The sequence below is a fragment of the Vidua chalybeata genome, chromosome 3 (genome assembly GCF_026979565.1).
Source record: "Vidua chalybeata isolate OUT-0048 chromosome 3, bVidCha1 merged haplotype, whole genome shotgun sequence".
Lineage (NCBI taxonomy): Eukaryota > Metazoa > Chordata > Aves > Passeriformes > Viduidae > Vidua > Vidua chalybeata.
Genome location: NC_071532.1, coordinates 2734661 through 2756788, shown reverse-complemented (window position 1 = coordinate 2756788; position 22128 = coordinate 2734661). Strand labels below are relative to the sequence as shown.

General features: G+C 44.0%; 2 protein-coding genes across 4 annotated transcripts in view; one reads left to right on the top strand and one right to left on the bottom strand.

Moving 5' to 3' along the window:
• Positions 1-2115: 2115 nt before the first annotated feature.
• On the top strand, positions 2116-16314 carry MSH6 (mutS homolog 6). 2 transcript variants are annotated; one of them, XM_053936764.1, is made up of 10 exons: positions 2116-2176; positions 3728-3930; positions 6356-6528; positions 7699-10243; positions 11569-11834; positions 12386-12503; positions 14717-14806; positions 15300-15454; positions 15615-15814; positions 16158-16314. In XM_053936764.1, exons 2-10 carry the CDS (start codon positions 3771-3773, stop codon positions 16237-16239), a joined length of 3789 nt encoding a protein of 1262 aa, XP_053792739.1. In that variant the 5' UTR covers positions 2116-2176; positions 3728-3770; the 3' UTR covers positions 16240-16314. The 2 variants fall into 2 exon arrangements, with proteins under 2 accessions (XP_053792739.1, XP_053792740.1); XM_053936765.1 differs by lacking the exons at positions 2116-2176; positions 3728-3930; positions 6356-6528 and adding an exon at positions 6711-6774.
• The window catches only part of FBXO11 (F-box protein 11), a 70440-nt gene continuing 64592 nt past the window's right edge, over positions 16281-22128 (bottom strand). For both annotated transcript variants that reach the window (XM_053936766.1, XM_053936767.1), the window contains exons 18-23: positions 21904-22047; positions 20892-21002; positions 19625-19732; positions 18211-18319; positions 17694-17792; positions 16281-17618 (exon numbers count right to left, since the gene is read on the bottom strand). In XM_053936766.1, coding sequence (XP_053792741.1) covers positions 17489-17618; positions 17694-17792; positions 18211-18319; positions 19625-19732; positions 20892-21002; positions 21904-22047 — 701 coding nt within the window. In that variant the 3' untranslated portion in view covers positions 16281-17488. The remainder of the gene's footprint in view (positions 17619-17693; positions 17793-18210; positions 18320-19624; positions 19733-20891; positions 21003-21903; positions 22048-22128) is intronic.

Here is a 22128-nt window from a genome sequence, read left to right as displayed (position 1 = left end):
TTACACAGGTCTCTTATTAATTACTAGTCTATCTTCTGGTTATTAATGATTCTCTCACTCTTCTGCTGACTAGTCCCATACTCAGACTTTCCCTTCTTTTGGGTCAGTGGGTTTTTTGGGTCCGTGACTTGGTGAGATGACAGTCACCATCTCCCAGAATTAACACTGGAGCTGGCTCAGCACAGTTGCTGAGTTGTCTTTTTTCGTTTCTTCCTTATCTTTGGGGTCCTGCCAAACGTCCTTGTGGCCCGTAAATCCTGCATTCTTTGTGTCCACTATCAGCTGCACATCCTTCTCCCCAGGCTTTGTTAACCTCCCCTGAGGTGGGAGATCACCTTGAGCCCTAAACCTTCACAAGGTAACCCTACCCACAGGTAATTTGCCTTTTTAAAAATTTGTCCCGGGTGTCACTCAGCGATTGCTCGTCAGCGGGTTAAATCCCCTTCCCTGCTGATTAGGGTTGGAAGCACGCTGTGAAAAACTTGGGTTTTTCTTAATTTTTTAAAGTTTAATAATAATAAAATGGTTATAAAAATAGTAATACAATTAGAGCAATAAAAATTTAGAGTTAGGACAATTACAAGACAATAAAAAGCAAAGAATTCCGGACGTCCGGATGCTCTCGGGCACTTAAGCCATGACAAGCATGCCTTGTGAACAAAGGAATCACCTTAAAAGCAATAGCCTGTTGCATATACAAAACACTTCATGATTATGCATATATTTTATTTAAACCAAGAAATTCGTCTGGTACTTGTCAAAAAGTTTCTGTTAATTCCCAGGCGCCTTCGAGTCTAAATCAGGCTTGAAGAAGTTCGTTTCTGTTGATAAGGAAAGCCATAAATTCCTCTCCTCTGGAAAATTTAGGGGTTTCTGTAATTGTTATCTTTGTGCAAAGAATTCCTTGATTATCCCATCTCTTTCTTGAGCTAGTTATAAAGTATCTTACATAGCATAGTTTCTATTTTAACATTGTGTTATAACCTAAAAATACATTCAACACACTACTTGAGAGAATTAATACGGCATGTGAAAAATGCATATTATATGGCTCTACACAGATATTTACTATATGTGTTATGCTAGGTTGGAAAGTTATGCTGTATTAACATTTTAATAATATAGTAAATGTAGTTTTGTAATCAAAATTAAGCTTTAGTAGTTAAAATAGAAACTATGTGTGTGAGATATTCTTTTTATTAGAAAAGGAGGAGATAATCAAGGAATTCTTTGCACAGAGATAACAATTACAGAAACCCCTTAATTTTCCAAAGAGGAATTTATGGCTTTCCTTATCAATAGAAATGAACTTCTTCAAGCCTGACTTAGACTCGAAGGTGCCTGGGGATTAACAAAAACTTTTTGACAAGTACCAAATGAATTTCTTGTTTTAAATAAAATATATGCATAATCATGAAGTGTTTTGTATATGCAACAGGTTACCCCTCTTAAAGAGTAAATTCTCTTTTAACGGGGTCCTTTTCCTGGCTCATTTTTGTCCAGAAAGAGGTACCCAGCCCGGGCTGTAACTCTTTGCTGTTATTGTCTCATTAATTGTCCTAACTCTAATTGTCTAACTTTTATTACTATACTTGTATTATTATTTTTATAACCATTTTATTTTTATTAAACTTTTATAAACTTGTAAGACAAGCGACTGGCGTTTTCCACACGGCGTACCTTTCCAACACCACGCCTACAGTATTCATCGCAACATTTGCGAAAAAGCCAATCACAAAATACGCATTCTCCACGCGCGCGAAGATCAGACACCGCCGAAGGAAACTTCTCGCGGAAATTTCGAGACGTCCCAGTTCCGCCCCAGTCAGGGCCAGCGGGGAGCCGGGCCCGTCCCTCAGCGCTTCCCGCCAAAGCTGAGGGCGGGGCAGGGCGGGGCCGGGGCGGGGCCTGGCGCGCGGGTTTGGCGCGCAGCGCGGCCCGCGCTTCCCGCCGCGGCCATGTCTCGGCAGAGCACCCTGCTCCGCTTCTTCTCCAAGGCCGCCCCGCCGGGGGCGGCCGGCAGCGAGCCCCGCAGCGAGCCCCGCCGCGCCTCGGGCGAGCGGAACGGCCTCCAGGCCGCCGGCAGCCCCCCGGGCGGGGCGGGCCGAGCGGCGGCGCGGCGCGGCGAGAACGGCGAGAAGGGCGCGGGGGGCGGCGCGGCCGCCAAGGCCGCCAGGTACCGGCGGGGACGGGGGAGGCGGGAGGGAGCTGCGGCCGCCGGCGGTCGGAGCGGGACCCTCGGGCTGTGTCGTTGTCGCGCCGTCGCTGGCGCAGTCGCCGCCGTTCTCTGGATGTGGAGCCCGGCCGGGCCCGCGGGGCCGGCCCGCAGCGGCCCTGTGCTCCCGGCGGGACAGCGGGGACGGGGCCGTGCGGTCGGGCCCGTGCTCTTCGGAAGTAGCGTTGTGCTTGGTGTTTTAGATTTTGCTTTCCGCGCTGTGTCGTGGAATGACACGGTGGGTCAGGCTGGAAGGGACCGCAGTGGGGCGTCTGGCCCAACCTCCCTGCTCGAGCAGCATCATCGCGGAGCACATGGCACAGGGCTGTGTATTCAGACAGTTTGGAATATCTCCGGTGAGCGAGGCTCCACCTCTCTGGCCAGTCCGCTCCAGTGCGCAGTCACACACAGAGTCAAGAAGTTTTTCCTTGTGGTCTGGTGGAACTTTGTGCCCTTTGTCTCTTGTCCTAATGCTTGGTGTTACCAAGGAATGCCTGGCTGCGTCCTCTTGGCATTTAGGTATTTGTATAAATACCTAAATAGGTGTATATATATAAATATCTCATTTAGGTATTTATACATACTGATGAAGTCCCCTCTCAGTCATCTCTCCTCGGGACTGAGCAGGCCCAGCTCCCTCAGCCTTTCCTCTTAGGAGAGATGCTCCATTCCCATAAATCATCTTTGTTACCCTCTGCTGGACCCGCTCCAAGAGCTCCATCTCTCTCTTGTGCTGAAGAGATGGCAAGTGTGCCACATGTGAAAAACTGAGTGTCACTGGTTGTTGGGCCACAGCCTGCAGGAGTGTCCCCAGCCATCATCTGTGGGAACGTGGCAGTGGCTGGGGGTGAAATCTCTGGGAAGGAGGAGAGAGCAAATAAAAGCTGCATCAGGTGCTTTGCAGTGCAGGTAGAGTTTTTTGTTTATTCATTTTTTGTAGCCTGAGGGGTTTTTAAGTCTTAGTCTTTTCATTAAGTGCCTGGTTGAAAATGAGTTTCTACAGGAAGAGGGCATGTGGTGACAGGGCGAGGGGGAATGGCTTCACAATGGAAGAGAGTAGGTCTAATTAGATATTAGGAAGAAATTCTTCACTGTGAGGTTGGTGAGGCACTGGCACAGGTTGCCCAGAGAAGCTGTGGATGCCTCATCCCTGGAAGTGTTCAAGGCCAGGCTGGATGGAGCTCTGAGCAACCTGGTCTAGTGAAAGGTACCCCTGTGTGTGGCAGGGGGCTGGGACTAGGTGATCTTTAGGGTCCCTTTGAACCCAAACCATCCTATGATAAAGCTCTGTCCCTGTGGGAATGCGGCAGAACTTGGAGGAGCAAATCAAAGAAGTTTAGGACGAGCATTGGTGGTGGTATGGAAGAACTGTGTAATTCAGGTTCCCCCCCGGGAGGCCTCCAAAGACCATAGGAGGGCAAAATGCTCAGCAGCAGTGTGCAGTGACATTTATGAAGAGAGCTGTTCCAAATGTTTGTGTTCCTTAAATGACACATTTTTTTGTCTCTGCAGTGTCTCCTGTGAGTATTCTCCTGGGGACTTGGTGTGGGCCAAGATGGAAGGTTATCCCTGGTGGCCGTGTCTCATCTACAACCACCCCACTGAAAGAACAATACTCAGAGGAAAAGGAAAATCCACTCGTGTCCACGTGCAGTTCTTTGATGACAGCCCTACAAGGGGTTGGATCAGTGTTAAATACCTGAAGCCGTATAAAGGTAAGAGATAGAAACAAAACTGTTTGAAATGGAATGATGCCACTTGTTTTGGAGTTACAGGCTTGGAATATAGGATATGTTATTCTCCACAGAGAAAGAGCAGCAAAACCAAGAGTAGAATTGAGCATGCTTTGTGCTTTGTAAGCGACAAGCTTTTGAGTGTTACAGGTAGATTTGTGTTTACACAATTATTGAAGCATAGAACATTAAGCCCTTTTGTTTATTGGATTAGAACAACGAATTAAGCAACCTTAAAGCTTGCTGATTTTGCAGATATTTCCTTTATTTCAATATAAAAATGATGTAAAAGATAAATCCAGTATTTCCACTTTTAGCCCTAATATCCTTAAAAATATTAGAAGTGTCCAAACCCAAGCAGCTGTTTAGGAACTGCAGTATGTCCAGAATTAAAAGGCTAGGCCCAGGATATTGGGTAAATGAAATTAATAAAATTAATTCTGCTGCAGAAGTGTTGCTTCTCAGCAGTGCAGCAATTTTGTAAATAAAAGATATAACTTGAGCATTGAGTGTTGGTGAGAGCAGTCCTTGTAGTTACAGATCAGAGTTGATGTTTTTCATACTGAAGAAATGGCATGGCTAACTAGTGAAAATCAAATGTAATCAAGAGTTAACATTTTGCATAATAAATCTCACCTTTTTAATAAGCATAATCTGTTTTCCCCTTATTTTTTTCATAATTTTACTGTTGCTGAAAACTAAATAATTGGCTGTAAACTGTCTTGTTAGTCAGGTACTTCATATGTAATACAGTATTTCTGATGCCCTGTAGGATTTGCTTGTGTCACTGAAAAAAACCCTGAATTTAAATAGTTTCTCCCTCTTTAGAGTCAGCGTTCCATCTCGTGATCACATGGCCACGTTTTTGTCTCCTCTAAACTTCAGTGCACATCAGCCACAGTTTTAAATTAAAATGGTAATGTTATTGCCATGAGCGTTAGCATAATTTATTGCAAGTAAATTGGTCCATGGTTATATGTGTCTTTCCCAAAAGTATTTGAAAACAATCAAAATATTCTGAGAGCTTGTAGTTGCACTTAGAAGCAGATACAGGTAAGGGGAATTTGTTTACCAAAAGAAAATTGCCAAAATGAAGTTTAAGCACAGATACACAGATCCATCACAGGAGAAGTGTTGAATGCAGAGCAGAATAAAAAGATTTAAAATACCTGGTTTGCTTTAAATTCAAACAAAAAGCATCTTTGTATACAAAGGAGAAGTGTTAGGGTCTTTGGGTAAGAAAATGGATAGGTTTCTTGGATTGTGTTATTTTTTTGTACCTGAGTAAATGCAGACAGCACAGGGCCAGACCTGTAACAGGTGGGCATGTAGGAGTGGAGGTGCAGAGCAGCTGGTTAAGTGAATATGCAGGTGTTGCACCCTTGAGAGGGCAGCTCAATTACATGAGAAGATTTTTCTTCTGGCGTTGTTCAGTCACATTTAATATTAATGCAAAGTACTTTTGGACCGCCTGGTTGCATTTGGAAAACCAAAAGGGAAATCTGGATTGTTAATGTGTTGCCTTTGTGCTGTAGAAGCAGCTACTTGTAACTCCCTGCTTTGCTACTGTGAACTCTGAGCTGGTTGTGAGTAAAGATTTTGTTTGATTTGTTTCTGGGGTGTTTGGCCTCCTCCAAGTCTGCCGCTGGTTTAGAGCTGAAGCTTCAGTAAGTGATGGGATTCACAGGAGTGGGGAAAAGGATCTGAAATCAGTCTGTGGGTTGGTTGGCTTTGGGTTTGTGTTGTGTGCAGCTGGTGGCAGGAGGAGGAGGGCATGGAGCAGACATTAATAGCAGGCTTTGTTCACTGCCCTGCAGTGTCAGGCTGAGTGGCCAGCGTGATTGGCCATCAGCTAATCTGGCTAATGGGCTTGGGCTGGGTGCCTGGCTGCACTCAGAGCAGCAGTTTGGAGGCCAGCAGAGCTTTGAGGTCTGTGCCATAGCTGGCTCGTGCCTAGAAAGTGAAGGTAACTCTGGCTGAGCTTACCTGCCATTGCCAAAACAGCCCTGTGGTCTCGGTCAGGTCTGTCTGCTGCTCTGCCAGCGTTAAATTCAGTATTAACTACAGTCAGTGTGAGTCAGAGCTCAGCCTAGGAGGGCTCACATGTGCTAACGAGTTACAGAAATAGAAGCAATTCTTCAGGTGATCATGTAGGTAGGCATTTCATTTGTGAATGTGTATTCTTTCCCCAGGGGTAGTTCATCAGGATGAAGGAGTGATAGGTTGCTGTATTTAAGATGTGGTGGGAATGAGTGGTAGCAGCACAGAAGTTCACTTATCTGAATATGAATGCTACTTGTCTGAATACATTTAAAAGTGAACTATGAACACTGGCTAAATTCTAGACTTAACAAATGTTAAGTCTAGCATTTAGCATTTGTTCTTAATAAATCTGTGTTTTTTACAGGTTCATCAGATGGGGAGACGATGAAGGGAGGTATGTTTTACAGCACAAAGCCTGAAATTAAAAGAGCCATGGTGCTGGCAGATGATGCCATGAGCAAAGATAAAACCAAGAGGCTTGAACTGGCAGTATGCAATGAGCCTTCAGACACAGAGGAGGAAGAGGAAGAAATTGAGGTAAAATGTTTCTTAATTGCTGTCATTTGCAGAAATATTGCTAGAACTTAGAAGCTGTGACTTGGAGCTAAGCAAGGAATATCCTGCAGTTCTCTGGTACAGTAATCACAGCTTATCTCCTTGTTAATCTTGCACACATATGTATCCATTTGTCTTTTTTTTTGTACTGCTTCTGTGTTGTCAGGTCATATGCTGGTCTCTCATCTTTTCTAGTTGGAAAGACAAGTCTCTTTGGTGTTCTGTATGGTAAGGACTGACCTCACAATCTACTTAACTTCTCTGACTCTCTTCACTCATCACTTCCTGGTGACCTGCTTTTTCACTGAGAAATGCTTTTTTCTCATGCATCATTTTATCTTCTCAATCTGCTATTCATAGTCCAAGTTGCCCTAAGTTTGATCTGAAGTTTTAGTGTGTCTTAATGTATAAATTTATCGCTTTATGACTGTTTCATCTAAGGCACTAAATTGAATTTTTGGAGCCCACCCTCATCTTGTGGAGTAGCGCTAAAATACCAGTTCTTGCACTGTTAACAGCAGTCTTGGTGGAGTAACTAAAAAGTGATGTTTTATTGTATTGTATTCATGTTGTCTTGATTCAGCTGTTATTTCAGTAGCACCCTGTGCCTTGGGATGGATTTCTTTGGAGAGGAATGGCATGAGGAAACTCTCAGTGGGGTGGTGGTTTCCCTTAGCTCATCTACTCAGTCTCCAGTGTGACAGTGCCCTGAGGGACAGGTGCCACTCCAGGCGCTGTGTGCAGTGGCCCTTTGTACTCACTACAGTCCCTCCACTGCTGCTTTCCCATTAAAGTTTGAGGCTGAAAAGGCAAATCGTGGAGTTGCTTTTCTTTCTCCTACATGTGCCATATTCTTTTTTGTGTAGTTTAAATGCTTTGTTCATCAGCATCACATAAGCACAGTAATGAATGAGTCTCTGAAGAACACAAATAAGAGTAGTTATGCCACTGGCCAGTGGCAGTTAGTTATCCAGAAAAAACCTGAGATCTGTTAAGATGGAATTGGCTGTGGCTCTGCTGTCTCTTGCTTGAAGCATCATAAGTACTGTGTTACTGCACATTTTTGCACTTCTTTATGCAGCAGTATCTTTGTAGCCAGAATAAATAAATACAGACAATAATAACTACAGATAAAATAATTTATTTTTCCAGGAGATGAGTGAAAATGCATCAGGCAACAGTGAAGACTGCAATAGTGAGGAGGACGTGAAAAGCAATAAGCGAGTGATGAGCAGGGAAAGAGCTGTAAAAGCCAAGAGAAGGAGAGTGTTGGATTCTGACAGTGACCACGATGGCTCTGATGTGGAGTTCAAGCCTGATGGGAAAGAAGCAGCAAGCAGTGAGGAAGCCAGTAGTGGGGTGGATGAAAATGAGTCTTCTGACACAGAGACAGAGGCAGAGAGTGTTGCAGAGAGCCCCATAAAAGTCCCTTCTAAACGAAAGAGAAGTGAGGTGAAAAAGCCTGCTAAAAGGAGTAGCTTGGGAAATGAATGTTCTGAAACACCCAAAAGAGCAGCAACGGTCTCCTCAGAAGCCAAGTCTAAGCTGACATCGTTTGCAGCGCCTGAAAGTTTTGAATCTCAAGGAAATGCTTGCAGTGGAGGCACTGGTGGCTTCTCAGTGTGGGAGCACGAAAAGCTTGACTGGCTGCAAGAAGGGAAGAGGAGGGATGCACACAGGAGGCGTCAGGGTGACCCCAATTACGACCCCTCTACTCTGTATGTGCCCGAGGATTACCTCAACAAGTGCACGCCGGGCGTGCGCAGGTGGTGGCAGCTCAAGAGCCAAAACTTTGATGCTGTGATTTGCTACAAGGTCGGAAAGTTCTATGAGTTGTATCACATGGACGCAGTCACTGGCGTCAATGAGCTGGGCCTGATCTTCATGAAGGGCTCCTGGGCCCACTCAGGTTTTCCAGAAACTGCCTTTGGCCGATTCTCCGACGTCCTGGTGCAGAAGGGCTACAAGGTGGCGCGCGTGGAGCAGACGGAAACGCCCGAAATGATGGAGGCGCGCTGCAAGTCCGGGGGCCACTCCACCAAGTTTGACAAGGTGGTGCGGCGGGAGATCTGCAGGATCATCACCAAGGGAACCCAGACCTACAGCGTCATGGACTGCGACCCCTCCGAGAACCACAGCAAGTTCCTGCTGTGCGTGAAGGAGAAGGAGGACTCGGCCGGGACGCGCGTCTACGGGGTCTGCTTCGTCGACACCTCCATGGGGAAGTTCCACGTTGGCCAGTTCCCAGACGACCGCCACTGCTCCAGGTTTAGGACTTTGGTAGCTCACTACACCCCTGTGCAGGTGCTGTTTGAGAAGGGCAACCTGTCTGTGGACACACAGAAGATACTGAAGGGCTCGCTCGTTTCTTGCATTCAGGAAGGGCTGGTCTCGGGTTCTCAGTTCTGGAATGCATCTAAAACACTAAAAGTCCTTCTTGAGGAAGGATATTTCAAGGAGAAGCAGAATTCTGAAAATGGATGTTGTCTGCCCTCTGTAATCAAATCTCTGACTTCAGAGAGTGACTCCCTGGGATTAACTCCTGGTGAAAACAGTGAATTAGCTTTGTCAGCTCTTGGGGGATGTGTCTTCTATCTCAAAAAATGTCTGATTGACCAGGAGCTGTTATCACAGGCAAACTTCGAGGAATATGTCCCTGTGGATATTGCTACAGCAAAAACCATGAGTTCCAGTAGTTTGTTTGCCAGAACAGGCCAGCGGATGGTGCTGGATGGAGTCACCCTGATGAACTTGGAAGTCCTGCAGAATGGAACCAATGGAAGCACAGAAGGTACTTTGTTGGAGAGGATTGATTCTTGCTGTACCCCATTCGGGAAGCGACTCCTGAAACAGTGGCTCTGCGCTCCGCTTTGTAACCCTAAATCCATCAATGATCGTTTGGATGCTGTCGAGGACCTCCTGGCAGTGCCAGATAAAATGTCTGAAGTCAGTGAGTACCTCAAGAAACTGCCTGACCTTGAAAGACTGCTCAGCAAAATTCACAGCATTGGGTCACCACTCAAAAGTCAGAACCATCCTGACAGCAGGGCCATCTTCTATGAAGAACTCAAATACAGCAAAAAAAAAATCGCTGACTTTCTGTCTACCCTGGAGGGATTCAAAGTAATGAATGAAATTGTCGAATTCATGGAGGAGTTTGCCGGTGACTTCAAATCCAGAGTCCTGAAGCAGCTGGTCACCTGCAAAGCCAGAAATCCCGATGGCCGCTTCCCAGACCTGAGCGCGGAGCTGACGAGGTGGGACACTGCCTTTGATCACAACCAGGCTCGGAAGACGGGGGTGATCACCCCCAAGCTCGGTTTTGACCCCGATTATGACGGAGCACTAGAGGACATCAGAGCTCTCGAGGAGGATCTTCGGAAGTACCTGGATAAGCAGCGCAAGCTGCTCGGGTCCAAATCCGTGCAGTACTGGGGGACAGGCAAGAACCGGTACCAGATGGAAATCCCAGAAAGCGTCATATCCCGTAACCTGCCCGAGGAGTACGAGCTGAGGTCCAGCAGGAAGGGCTACAAGCGCTACTGGACCAAGGAGATCGAGAAGATGCTGGCCGCGATGGTGAACGCCGAGGAGCGCCGCGACGCCGCCCTCAAGGACTGCATGAGGCGCCTCTTCTACAACTTCGACAAGAACAGCAAGGACTGGCAGACAGCTGTGGAGTGCATTGCTGTGCTGGGTAAGAGCTCTGCCTCCCTCTGACACGCGGTAAAACTAGCCCTTGTGCTGATGAAATCTGATCTGGGGAAGCTGGGTCCAGCTCTTCGCTTGTCCTTTGAAAGCTCTTGATTGTGGTAAGGGCTTTGATAATTAACAGTGATTCCCTTCTTTCCTTCCTGTTGCTAAATAGCAGGACGGTTGCTGGGCCTTGTGATGTGTGCAAGCTCTTTCTTCATTCCTGTTGCGTGGCTGTAAGATGTGCAGCCAAGTGTTTCTCCCAGTTCGGTGTAGCCTGGTGGGCCTCACTGCTCCCAGAGCCTTGTGTGTGGATTAGTAGCTTCTTATTAAATGGAGGTGTAAAAATCTAACCTGCTGGTAAGTTCCTTTCCATCTGAGCAGGATGCTTTCTGGCCATCCTTTAAAAATCAACGTGCTCAGTGTCAAGCCTTGAAGAAGGTAGTCTACTAAGAAGGCTTCCCCAAATCCTCCATAAATTTCTGGGATAGAACAATCTCCTGTATTCCCTCCTCAGGACTGGCATACTTCTGTCCTGTGGATTTTCTGCTAAGATGAGGCACTCTGGGATGTCTTTGTTCCAGGGAAAAATGAAAGCACTCTCTGAATGCCACTAGAGCAGAAAAGGGAGGGCAGGCAGGCAGGGAGTGTTGGCTGGGAATGGATTTGCTGGGAGAGCTGGGAATCAGTCACATCAGCTACACCACAGCTCAGGGCAAGTGCTGAATTGGTTCCCAGCAGAGAGGAATTCAGTGTCCAGGCTCAGCTGTAATGTGTGTACATAAAGCCTCTAAAATCATGAACAGTCTCATTGTGTAGGTGATCAGCTTTCAGAACCTCGGGGCTCAGCTAACTGAGGGGTCTTGTGCTGCTGTTTCCTGCTGGACACACAGAGTTTTAATATTTATACAGTTTTCTCTGGCAACTTTGAAGCAGAATTAGGATTCTTCACAAAGTAATTCACTGTCACAGAAGCTGATTTCCTCCTTGTCCTAAATGAAAAACCAATGCAATAAAAAGTAGTATTTTATACATGTACTTTTGAAATGAAATGATGTGGGTTTTAAAGACTTTTGAACTAAAAAAACTATAGAGGAGCGTTTTTATAATGACATCTGTAGAAATCTGGAAGGAATGAGGAAAGACACTGTAAATATTCCCATCTTTTACTTGTTCTGGAGTCCTTTGTGGGTATTTCCCTCATGAGGAAAATGGAGTAAAAAAAAAATTGTTTCTACAAAATTGCTCAATTTTTCAATGAGTAAATGAATTCCAGTGTATGAAGAAATTTGAAGGTGTGACTGACTGGAATTTCTCTTAATTTTCTAGATGTCTTGATGTCCCTTGCTCACTACAGTCAAGGCGGTGATGGACCTCTGTGCCGACCTGAAATCCTGCTGCCTAGGGATAATGCTCCTCCCTTCCTGGAACTTAGGAATTCCCGCCATCCTTGCATCACAAAAACTTTCTTTGGGGATGATTTTATTCCCAACGACATCGTGATAGGCATCAAGGATGAAGGCAGCAGCAGTGAGGCCTCCTGTGTGCTGGTGACTGGCCCGAACATGGGTGGCAAATCTACGCTGATGAGACAGGTGATTGTCACGTGTCCCACGGTACCTCTGGGGCTCGGGTAAGGGAATTACAGGGCCTGGCTGTCAAGGGTGTCACAGGAGATCCCAGAAGTGGCCTTCAGGGTGTGCAGCAATTGCACAGGCTGGTAGAAAGTGCTCATGTTCAGAGAGGTTTTCTGCTTTAGGGAGGGGTAAGTTCTGTTTGTTCTAGGAGAGTTGGTTGGGAAGAAGTGATAAGAGCATCGTTTCTCTTTTTCAAGGGACTTACCCAGGACTTGGCATCAGCTAGCAAAAGATGCTTCTGCAGGTTGAACAAGATGAAACTAGAGATCAGCAGGGAGGTTGCTTTATAAGCACTGCTTGCTGTGATAATTTGTGTTTTGAAGGCTTTCAGAGCAGTTCAGTTCTGCCAGAGATGCTGCTGCTGCAGCCTGGAGCTGTTAAAGCAGCGGGAAGCTTTATGTACTCCAGTCCCTGTTTTAGGGGAAACACAGCTTCGTGCCCCCGTTGCGTGTGTGGAACTGAAACTGCAAGCAGGAGTGCCAATGTGAATGTCCCTGTTTGCTGTGCAGGCTGGTCTCCTGGTGGTCATGGCCCAGCTGGGGTGCTACGTGCCCGCGGAAGCCTGCAGGCTCACGCCCATCGACCGCGTCTTCACGCGGCTCGGCGCCTCCGACAGGATCATGGCTGGTGAGTGCCTGACACACAGGGCTGCTGGCACCAACTTCCTGCTCTTGCTTCGAGTGGCAAGTTGGGAGAGCTGGGAGATTTTGCAGGGAGAGCTGGGCACTCTTCTCTTGTTGTTCAGAGTGGAGACAGGATTGTACCTTAGGCTTTATTTTTTTTCATGTGTGCGTCCGTTTGATTTTTGACAGACGCAGGGGATCACTTCCTAATGAATTTTAATATTAAAAGCCTAACTCCCAGCTGGATCTAAGTCTGAGGAACATCTTTTTTTTAAAATTGATTATATTCTACTCTCACTGATACCTTTTTGTAAGTGTTCTGAAATAGGACAGTGATGTTGGGGCAGCTGTTGCACAGGAGTTGTTTTTGTACCTTCTTGCAAGGTCTACAGAAGTCCCTTGTTTCAGTCAGAATGCCTTATGTTTGAAATCTGATTTCTTCTGATGAGCAAGAGAGGCAGATGTCCTTCTTGGAAGTAGTAGTTGACAGTTCTTGGAGTATTTTGTTCCTTTAATGGAGAGGAAGACGCAAGTGGAGGATGACACGACAAGTGGAATGGTAAAGTCTGCCAGTGGTGATGGGCAAAGTGCCACTGGGCTAGAAAAATAAAATGATTGTTGTGGTAAGAGTAGTATCACTGCTCATTAAGGAGGGCACAGGTTTTCTGTGATCTGTCTGCTGAAAAATATGGGTCAGTGAATATGAAAGGAGTTAAGCCCACTGAACTTGTTGCACAGAAGGAATTTGGAAATGAATCATTCCAAGTTCTTAATTAAAAAAAATATTTATACTTCCCCAAATCAAGGCTTTTCTTTGCAGCTAGAGAATGTTATTAAGGCTTTCTTTGCCCAGCTCATTTCCATTTTGTTTAATTTCAGTACAGGAAGGAATCAAAAGTGTGAAAGAATACTTAAGTGCTTATGGTAGAGATGAGAAGGGCCCTTCCTTCATGAGAGATGGTCTAGCAAAATGTAGCATTTTCCATTTTTTTTTAATTAACTGAGGACTGTACTTCTAATTTGACATTTCACATTGTGAGGAGGGTGAACACTGCAAAGAAGGAGCTTTGAAATCTGTTCTTGATGCATTTGTTTGCACAGTGTAGATAGGAAAGCACAGAAGAATTTGTTCCACAGCAGTCACTTTGTAAGGGATGTCAGCAGGACTTTCATGAAGCTAATTTTTTCAGTAATAAATGGTTATTCTTAAATATTGTTAAAAATGCTAAATCCTGGTACTTTCTTTAAATAAATGCAGAAAATCAGGATTGGTGGATGCTGCTTAATAATTCATGTTAGAAAACTTATGTTAGAGCAAAGCAGTGCTCATGCAGCATGTGTACAGGAAATAAATGCTTGCCTTTAATGGAATAAATTGCATTAATTGCTGCTACTTGTGATAATTTGCAATGATCTCCACAAAGAACAAGTAAATCCCAACTTTGTAAGTGTGGGTTTATCATGTGGAACGGTGTGAATAATTGTGTAATTCTGCTCGTAATCTGCTAAAACAAATTCCAGGTGTAAATTTCAGGCCTTGTATTATCTGGGTTGCTGAAACTCCCATGAGATCCTTGAGCCTTAGCAGCAGAATATTGCTTTTGTCATACTTCGAGGAGAGAAGGTACAAATAAAGCCTTTATTATCCAAATAGTTCCCTCCTGACATCACAACCAAACCAGTAATTCCAGTCTCTTAGTCTTTGATTTTCTGCTTGTTTTTTTTACTGGAAAGCCACAAACACCTTTGGCCTATCCTATGCATTCAGAGCAAGAAAGGGGCAAAAACTCTCCCCACTGTAGCTTTTCTCTCCCTCTTTTTGTCCATCTGTTACTTTTGACTGGTGCTATTAAAAGTAATCAGGTGTGTTGCCCTGAAAACTTAATTAATTGTGCTTGTGCACAATTAATTAATAAGAATACTATTAATACAGGTCATATGATAATACAATAAATAATAATAATTAATAAAATTAATATTAATTAATAAATAATACCTGTACTCTATAGGAAGCAAAACTTGTTTTTTCTGGTGAATGGGAACCTGCTGTTTTCACACTGCAAAAAAAGTGTCATGTTTTTGTTCATCTTCAGTTTGCTACTGAGTTTCACTTTAGCTTAACAAAGATTCTAGTGCAGATTAAATGAGGTTTTAGTTGTGGTTCTCAAATCTTTGACTACTTCATGGCTTTTTTTTTTTTTGTCATTTCCTTTAAAGGTGAAAGTACCTTCTTTGTTGAACTGAGCGAGACCTCCAGCATTCTGCAGCATGCAACAGAGCACTCCCTTGTTCTCATGGATGAACTGGGTAATCAGACTATTTTGTAATAGATGAAAGCTAAATCTGAGGGATAAAGACTGGCTGCAAGGTTTTTGGGCTGTCTGAATGGCAGCCAAGTACTCAGGGCCAGTTTCATCATAATGATGCTGGTGTTTAACTGGTGTGTCAGCCTCTCCAACATGAACACATTTTGGGTGCCCTGGGAACTCATCACCACCTCCCACTCCCAGTCATCGGTGCTCTCTATTTCCAGCTGCGGTTTCCTGCTTTTGCTTTGCATAATTACTTGCAGCAAACCTCAGGAGAGCAGGAACATCTTTTTTTCTGCAGTGCAGAAGAGGGTGATTGTTACGGGGCCAACAGCCAGGTCACCTTCCCCTGGTGCTGGTGGCTCTTGCACACAGCGGGGAGGGGAACGAACACACACTACAAATGCATCGCTGCGTCCATCTGTAGGGCGCCTGTCTCCAGCAGCACGGGAACTGTGGGCTGACTTTGCTGTGCCCCTCGTGTCCCCCAGGCAGAGGCACGGCCACGTTTGACGGGACAGCCATAGCGAGCGCCGTGGTGCAGGAGCTGGCGGAGAGGATCCGGTGCCGGACGCTGTTCTCCACCCACTACCACTCCCTGGTGGAGGACTATTCCCACAGCGGCGCCGTGCGCCTGGGACACATGGTACGTGTGCCAGGGTGGGATTTTCCCTGCTGGCGTTTCTCCTGCTTTTCTGTGCTCTTCTGCCCCGAGAAAAGGGTGTTTTGGGAACGGGACGCGATGTCCCATGCGTTTCTTAGGCTGCAGGTCAATATTGCAAACTCTTAACTTGCGCTCTTCCCAGGCGTGCATGGTTGAAAATGAGAGTGAGGATCCAAGCCAGGAAACAATCACGTTCCTGTACAAGTTCATTGAAGGAGCCTGCCCAAAGAGCTACGGCTTCAACGCGGCAAGACTTGCAGATATTCCAGAGGAAGTCATTCAGAAGGGGCACAGAAAAGCCAAAGAGTTTGAAAAAACAACCATCTCACTGAGAATATTTAGGTAAGGCTCTGGGTTTCTGTATCTAAGTTGCAAATGGCTTATAGGAGACCATCTTAATATGTGGGCAGTGGCTTTTGCTCAGTTACAGCACAGAGGGGCAGTTACAACTACTTTTGTGAACCTTTTGGGAGGGAGGTACTGGGGGAGGGCAGAGATGATAAGCAGTATTTTAAGCCTTGGGTCGTTGTGCTGGTCCGAATTTGCACACAGAGGTGCTGGGGGGGAGCCGCTGGCAGCCTTTACACCAGGCCCAGCATCCACGTCTCCTAAAGCTGTTGCAGAAAAGGCAGCCTTAAGCTCTGCCGTCAGTGTCCCTGTCAGTAAAGGTGGTTATTTCCCTCAGGTACCTGTGCCAGGTGGTGGATGGAACAACTTGTGATGCAAACGCGGTTCGGAAACTCACGGCGATGATCGACCGGCTCTAGGAACTCGCACGGGTTACTCAAGAAGGTGTGAGCAGACAACGTTATGATCTAATAAACTTTATTTTTTAAAAATGACCATTTTTCCATTGTCTTTCCTAGGAAATTAAACCCTTTAATTCATACCTACCCTCTACATAATGGTTATTGAGTACTCCACAATATATTAAGTCTAGATGTTATGGTACATGCATACACTTTCAGGCTGTTGATTACCCACTGTCACCAATACACATAAATGGAAAAAAGCTATGAAACTGTATAGGGCTGTATATATACTTGTCTCAGCTTCATTAGAGCAGGAAATTGCTGTGATTTCCAGCAGGTTATGTAAGTAATGTCCAGACTGTTCAAAAAAAACTATGAACAGAGTAAAAGTACAAGACTGTTTTGAGGAGACTTTCTACTGTGTACTTTAAAACATAGTAAAACTTCTTTCACAAAACTCAGTTACATGGGTACTTTGTTTTATAGTGCATTATAGTCTAGGAAGTCTCATTAAAACACTCGCTTTTCTTTCTTTTGTTAGGGTGGTTTGAGTACAGACTATTGCTGGGGCAGGGGAGGAGATTATTTTAACTTCAGAGGACACCAGAAAAATTGCTGGATATAATTTAAGATTAGTGTTTTCTCTTTCATAGAAAGAAGGTACATACTGGGACATGAGTACAGTTACAGCAAGTCTAGGTGTGCTAACAAAACAGGACACATTCAAGTACAATAAGATTTTTTGCTTGAAATTAGAAACAAACTACATGAGATTAAAGCATTAAATTCATATTTCTCAATCTGAATAAATGTTAAAAAATCAAAAGAAATGCAGAAGTGCTAGCTCACATTTTTACCATGTTACAAAAGCGATTGGTACCCATGTCCATAAAGGCAGCAACAAAGAATGCTGCTTGTCTACAGAATAGTACTACTGCAAATTGGACTGCGTTTCAATGCTACTTGTAAAAACACCAGCTCTCAGAAGTTGGTATCTGTACAAAATTGCAGCTTATTTTTCTTCACTTCTGTCCCTTCAAAGTCTTTGTTTACACAGTAATGCTAAAACGCCCAGTTCTGTTATCCTGAGTCAACATATTGCCACTTTCTTTTTTGGTAGGTTGAGCTCCATAGTGTCAACACCTCACACATCCGCTTTAACACAGTCTCTTTCTGCAGAAATGGGCAAGTGTAACTTCCTCCAAAAAAAAAGTTTTAATAGTTATGACATTAGAATGGCAGGACTTTCTTTCTGAGAAGGAATTCAGTTGTGCTGCAATGTATTAGATTCTATAGGTGGAGCAGAGTCATATAGTGTATCTGTATCGTGTGTAGGCTCTCCGGCGAGCGTACAAGGATTGGACAGTGTTCCAGCACCACAGTCACAGAAAAACCTACAACACATAGAGACAGCTTAGTGGCCATGCCCTCCTGCTCTGGGAGCAGCCCCACGCCCTCTGGAAACGTACCTATCGTGTCTAATGAATTCTACGTCGTGTCCTTGATGGCACTTCTTGATGCAGTTCACACAGATGGCGTTACGGTCGGTGGTGTTGCAGGTGTGACATCTGGAGGGAAAAGCAGCACGTTAGGCAGGAGCCAAAACCTGACCAGCTCTCAAGGGAAGTGCTCCAGGAGGCTGGAGGGCCAGAAATGCACTGAAGGAAAGAGGGTGCACAGGACTGTGAAGTTTGAGAATTTTACACAAACTTGGATTCCACAGCACACTTTTTGTTACTTGTGTCACCAACACAGTCGTGCTGTGAAACACCCTGGGCTCGGGTTCACAGAAATAATCTCTGTTTACCTCAAGCCCAAAGTCAATTCCAGAAAATGGGAACTTATTAAATCCTCTTCTGTTGCAGCTGAGGAAGGGCACACATCTGTGTGTTCACTCACACCCAGCAACTGTTCTAGGGCCTTGCAGGAAGAGAAAGGAGGTTTCTTGGAAAGCCTTGCTGTAGGTGATGGGAAGGAACCTGTTACCTGTAGAAGTCATGCATCGGGTAGCTGGTGTAGCTTGAGATCTTATATAAACACTGGCCTCTACTGACAGCTTTCTCTATGGCATCTTGATTGTTCATTATTTTGTTATCTGTCGGGGGGAAAAAAAATCCAGAACTAATCACATCTGGATCAATGACTTTTTTTTTTTTTTTTTTTTTTTCCTTGAGGCACTGAAGCAAAGGGCCCATTAGGAACAATTAGTTCTATACCTGCATTTCAACTCTGGCATTTCAGAATATAAAATCCTCAATGCCCACATGCCCAGAGTACCATGCACTCCTGAAGCAAGTAACACTGTTCCTCCTTGCACACATGGCATGAAATACCTGATAGCCTCCATTTAAATACTCTTTTTGAACTTGGCTGTTAATAAATGCTTAGAGACACACAAGCCTTCCTAGCAGGTGTAAGTTTTCTGCTGAGGAGCCTGAAACCCAATGTTTGAAAGCCTCTCTTTCACCATAAGACCTGTTATTACACATCCCTTAGAAAGAGGAGAAGGATGGCTCTTTCCCCAGCAAAGTTTAGGAATAAAGTACTTTCCAACACAACGGAAGTGGAAATTAGGTCTGACCAGCTCCAGTACTTCAAAGATGTGTCCAAGGCACAGTGAGTTTGATAATCCCCCCTGTTACTCAACTACCTGATCTTCTGTCTAGTGCCAAAGTGCACCTCAAAAAGTTCTGCCCACTCCCAGCAGCATCAGAGCACCGAGTGATGTCATCACAAAACCCAGGTGCTGGGAACCAGGGAGCCAGAGCTTGTGTCTTAAGAGGCACAAATCCACAGGAAAGGGTTTAACAGGTACAGGCAAGTATGTAAAACTCCTGCAAACTGAACCTTTTTCATCTTGAAAAACCTCCTGAAGCTGTCTGGCATTCAAACCATCATTCCCATCTTGTCCAAGAGGATCCTGTCTCATGCACACTTTCTCCACTATAAAAGGGAATTTTATGTATGTGAACTGTTCATATTTTCTGAAAAAACATGTTTGGGATTGAGAATGTTCATGCTTTTAGATCCTAAAAGCCAGCTGAGGTGTGTTTCTTTACTGGAAACATGTTTTTGGATATGTAGGAAAAAGACTTTCCATTGTAAATCAGAATTGGAGTCTGAGATGGGCCAAAGATCAGGAACTGGTTCAGAAGTGATTTTGAGACAGAAGAGCTGATCACAGTTTTAATGTACCAGCAAAACCCTAAGTTACCTTTGAACCCATCTGTTTGTCTAAAAATCTTAACACAGCTTAATGTGGCTCATTACCTTCAGCTGAAACTTAGTCACAACCCTGCTTAAGGTGGTACCAGCTGTGAGTCACACAGGGTGCAATAAACCAAAGACCCAGCAGCACCAAACAAATGACCAAACACAGGCCAGGAGGACTCGGGCTCACCTTTCATCGTGACATTGACACCAGATGCTAGAAATAAACCTCCAAAGCGGTTGTTGAAAATCTGATTGCCTTCTAATGTTGCAGTCGCATGATTTGTTATTTCAATACCTTCAGTGGGTCAGGGGAACAAAGGAGAGAAAAGAGAGTGGCAAAGTTAAATCCCTGCTGGTTGTACATTTGTACCTCTCTCGTCATCTACAGCTTGGTTGGTTGTTTGTTTTTTTTTTAAGCCATCATAAACTCAAGGGGAAGAAAGAAAAATGACACAGCTATGAAACTGCACTGTAATTTGTTATAAAACTGAGGTTCAAATGCTGCTGTTGAATCCTTTCAAAGAGCTACAAGCTGGCATGCAAGGCTTCTGGGAGGAACAAAACACTACTCGTTTATCTGATTATAAAATGGTACTATGACCATGTTTATTTTCAAAGGGGGTATGATTTTTGGGCACTTAGAGCTGTCATCTTCATGTACATTTGAAAGTTCTTGTGCACATACCTTACCCTTTTAAAAATATCTTTTTAAAAAAGTTCTCAAGATGGGCACCTAAAATTCATTTCTTTAATTCTTAGCTTTTATCAGTAACCCGTGTCTTCCAAGTCATTTGTCCAGGACTGCTCTTGACAGCAACCTATCCTTCCCCCCCACCACACTGAAACAACACCTTTAGAGGTTCTTCTCAGAAAACTTGCTTCTTCTGAAAGAAAGATGGGAGAAAACTCAAGAATGCAATTTTAGTTGAAATGGAATGGAATGCAAGACGTATGAAACTGTGATGATTAAACAGTAAAATTGCAAAAAATCACTGTTAAACATTCCTCATCTCTTTTGGAGAAAGAAACGCTCATTTTTACAAGTTTTCAGCTTTGTGGAGTGCAAAAGTTGAACTTGAGATGCAATTCAAATCTCCTTAAAACGTGTATTTGCTCCGTTTCTAGGTTTTAAAGCAGCAATAAGATATTCATACGAGCATCCAGCACATCAACTACAAATGTATCCTAGACAACTTTACCAATTGCTTCTAAAATAAAATAATGAGAAGTATTTCACAAAAAAAAAAAAGACAAGACAGAATATGTGTCACTTCCCAACATGCTGTAAAATACACCCTGACTACAATTCTGAATTCTCAAATGACTTTCAGAATACACTGAAGGATATCCCAGTTGCTTTTAAAACATCTAAATACCATGGGGTAAAGAAACCTAGAGTAAGCTTTGTGAAAGGCTCACTCCAAGCTTCCAAATTTGATTTAAACAGCACAAACCTGCAGCAAAACCATCGAATATTCGGTTTTTCCTTAGCACAGGGTGGCTATTGGTGCTGATAAGAACACCAGCTTGAGCATTCCTGAAGATATCATTCTCTTCCAGAAGACCTATGACAGATCAACAAATGTTACATTTGAGCTTGGGAGCATGTCCTGACCTGTAACCTTTCTATAAAATATTTTCAAAGGATCTTATGTGTCACAATCCTGTTAATAACTCCTTTCACTTGGAGAATATGCACCAGTAGCACTGACATCAATGATACTAGTTAAAAGTAGCTCTCAGTGTATAATTTTGGAAGTGTATTTTTTCAGTACACAGCATGGAATTTGCCATCACAGGCACCACTGCAGAAAACTAAGTCTTTCTGCTTTCCAAATTTTTCTTTAATTTTTCTAACACCTCTCTCATCTTGTCTTCTAAAATGAACAGACTGCCAAAGCCAAGCATTTTTTTTTTTGTTACAGGACAGGATTCCTTTAAAATGCTGAGTTAAAATTAAAGCTCACTTAGAGCAAGTGATTATCTACAGAGTATCAGAAGCTGATATCAGGGGACACAACAGTCAGGGGATTTCAGACAGGGACCACTTCTGAATTTACAGAATTCCTTAAAGATCTGTGGGTTTTTTCCCCCCTGAATCTTGGACACTCTGGCAGAACCTAAACAGCTCAGGTGCATGATTTTGAGTACGTGACTTGAATCCAACACTGTGTTTCAGTCAAATGACAAAGCTTACAAAAGCAAATGGGATAAAAGGACTGTCCTAAGCAGCAATCTAACAGTTATCTTGGATGAGATTAATTACCTCTCTGCCTCCCACAGATTTCAGTATTACTAATGTAATTAAGGCTAAAAAGCATTAGGGTATGTTCGCTATAACTATTTTATCACTTCAGAAGACAGGAGCTGTGTTTCTAAAGAGCACTTTAAAAAGAACACAGCTTAAACTGAAATTTAACTCTTATCCAGAACATTCAGTGAAAAACAGTAAGGGAAAAAAGTTACCTCTTCCTCCATTAAATATACAGATGCCTCCATCTCTTCCATCATGGATTTTATTTCTTCTTAGTGTAGGATTACTGTCTGTTTTAATCCATACACCAGCCATTGCGTTATCAAAAATTTCATTGTCTTCTATAAATCCAAGCCCTAAAATTGAAGGAAGGGTGGAAAAAAATAAAATCAAAAAGTATAATAAATGAGAATGTAACACCACAGAACACAGGCAAT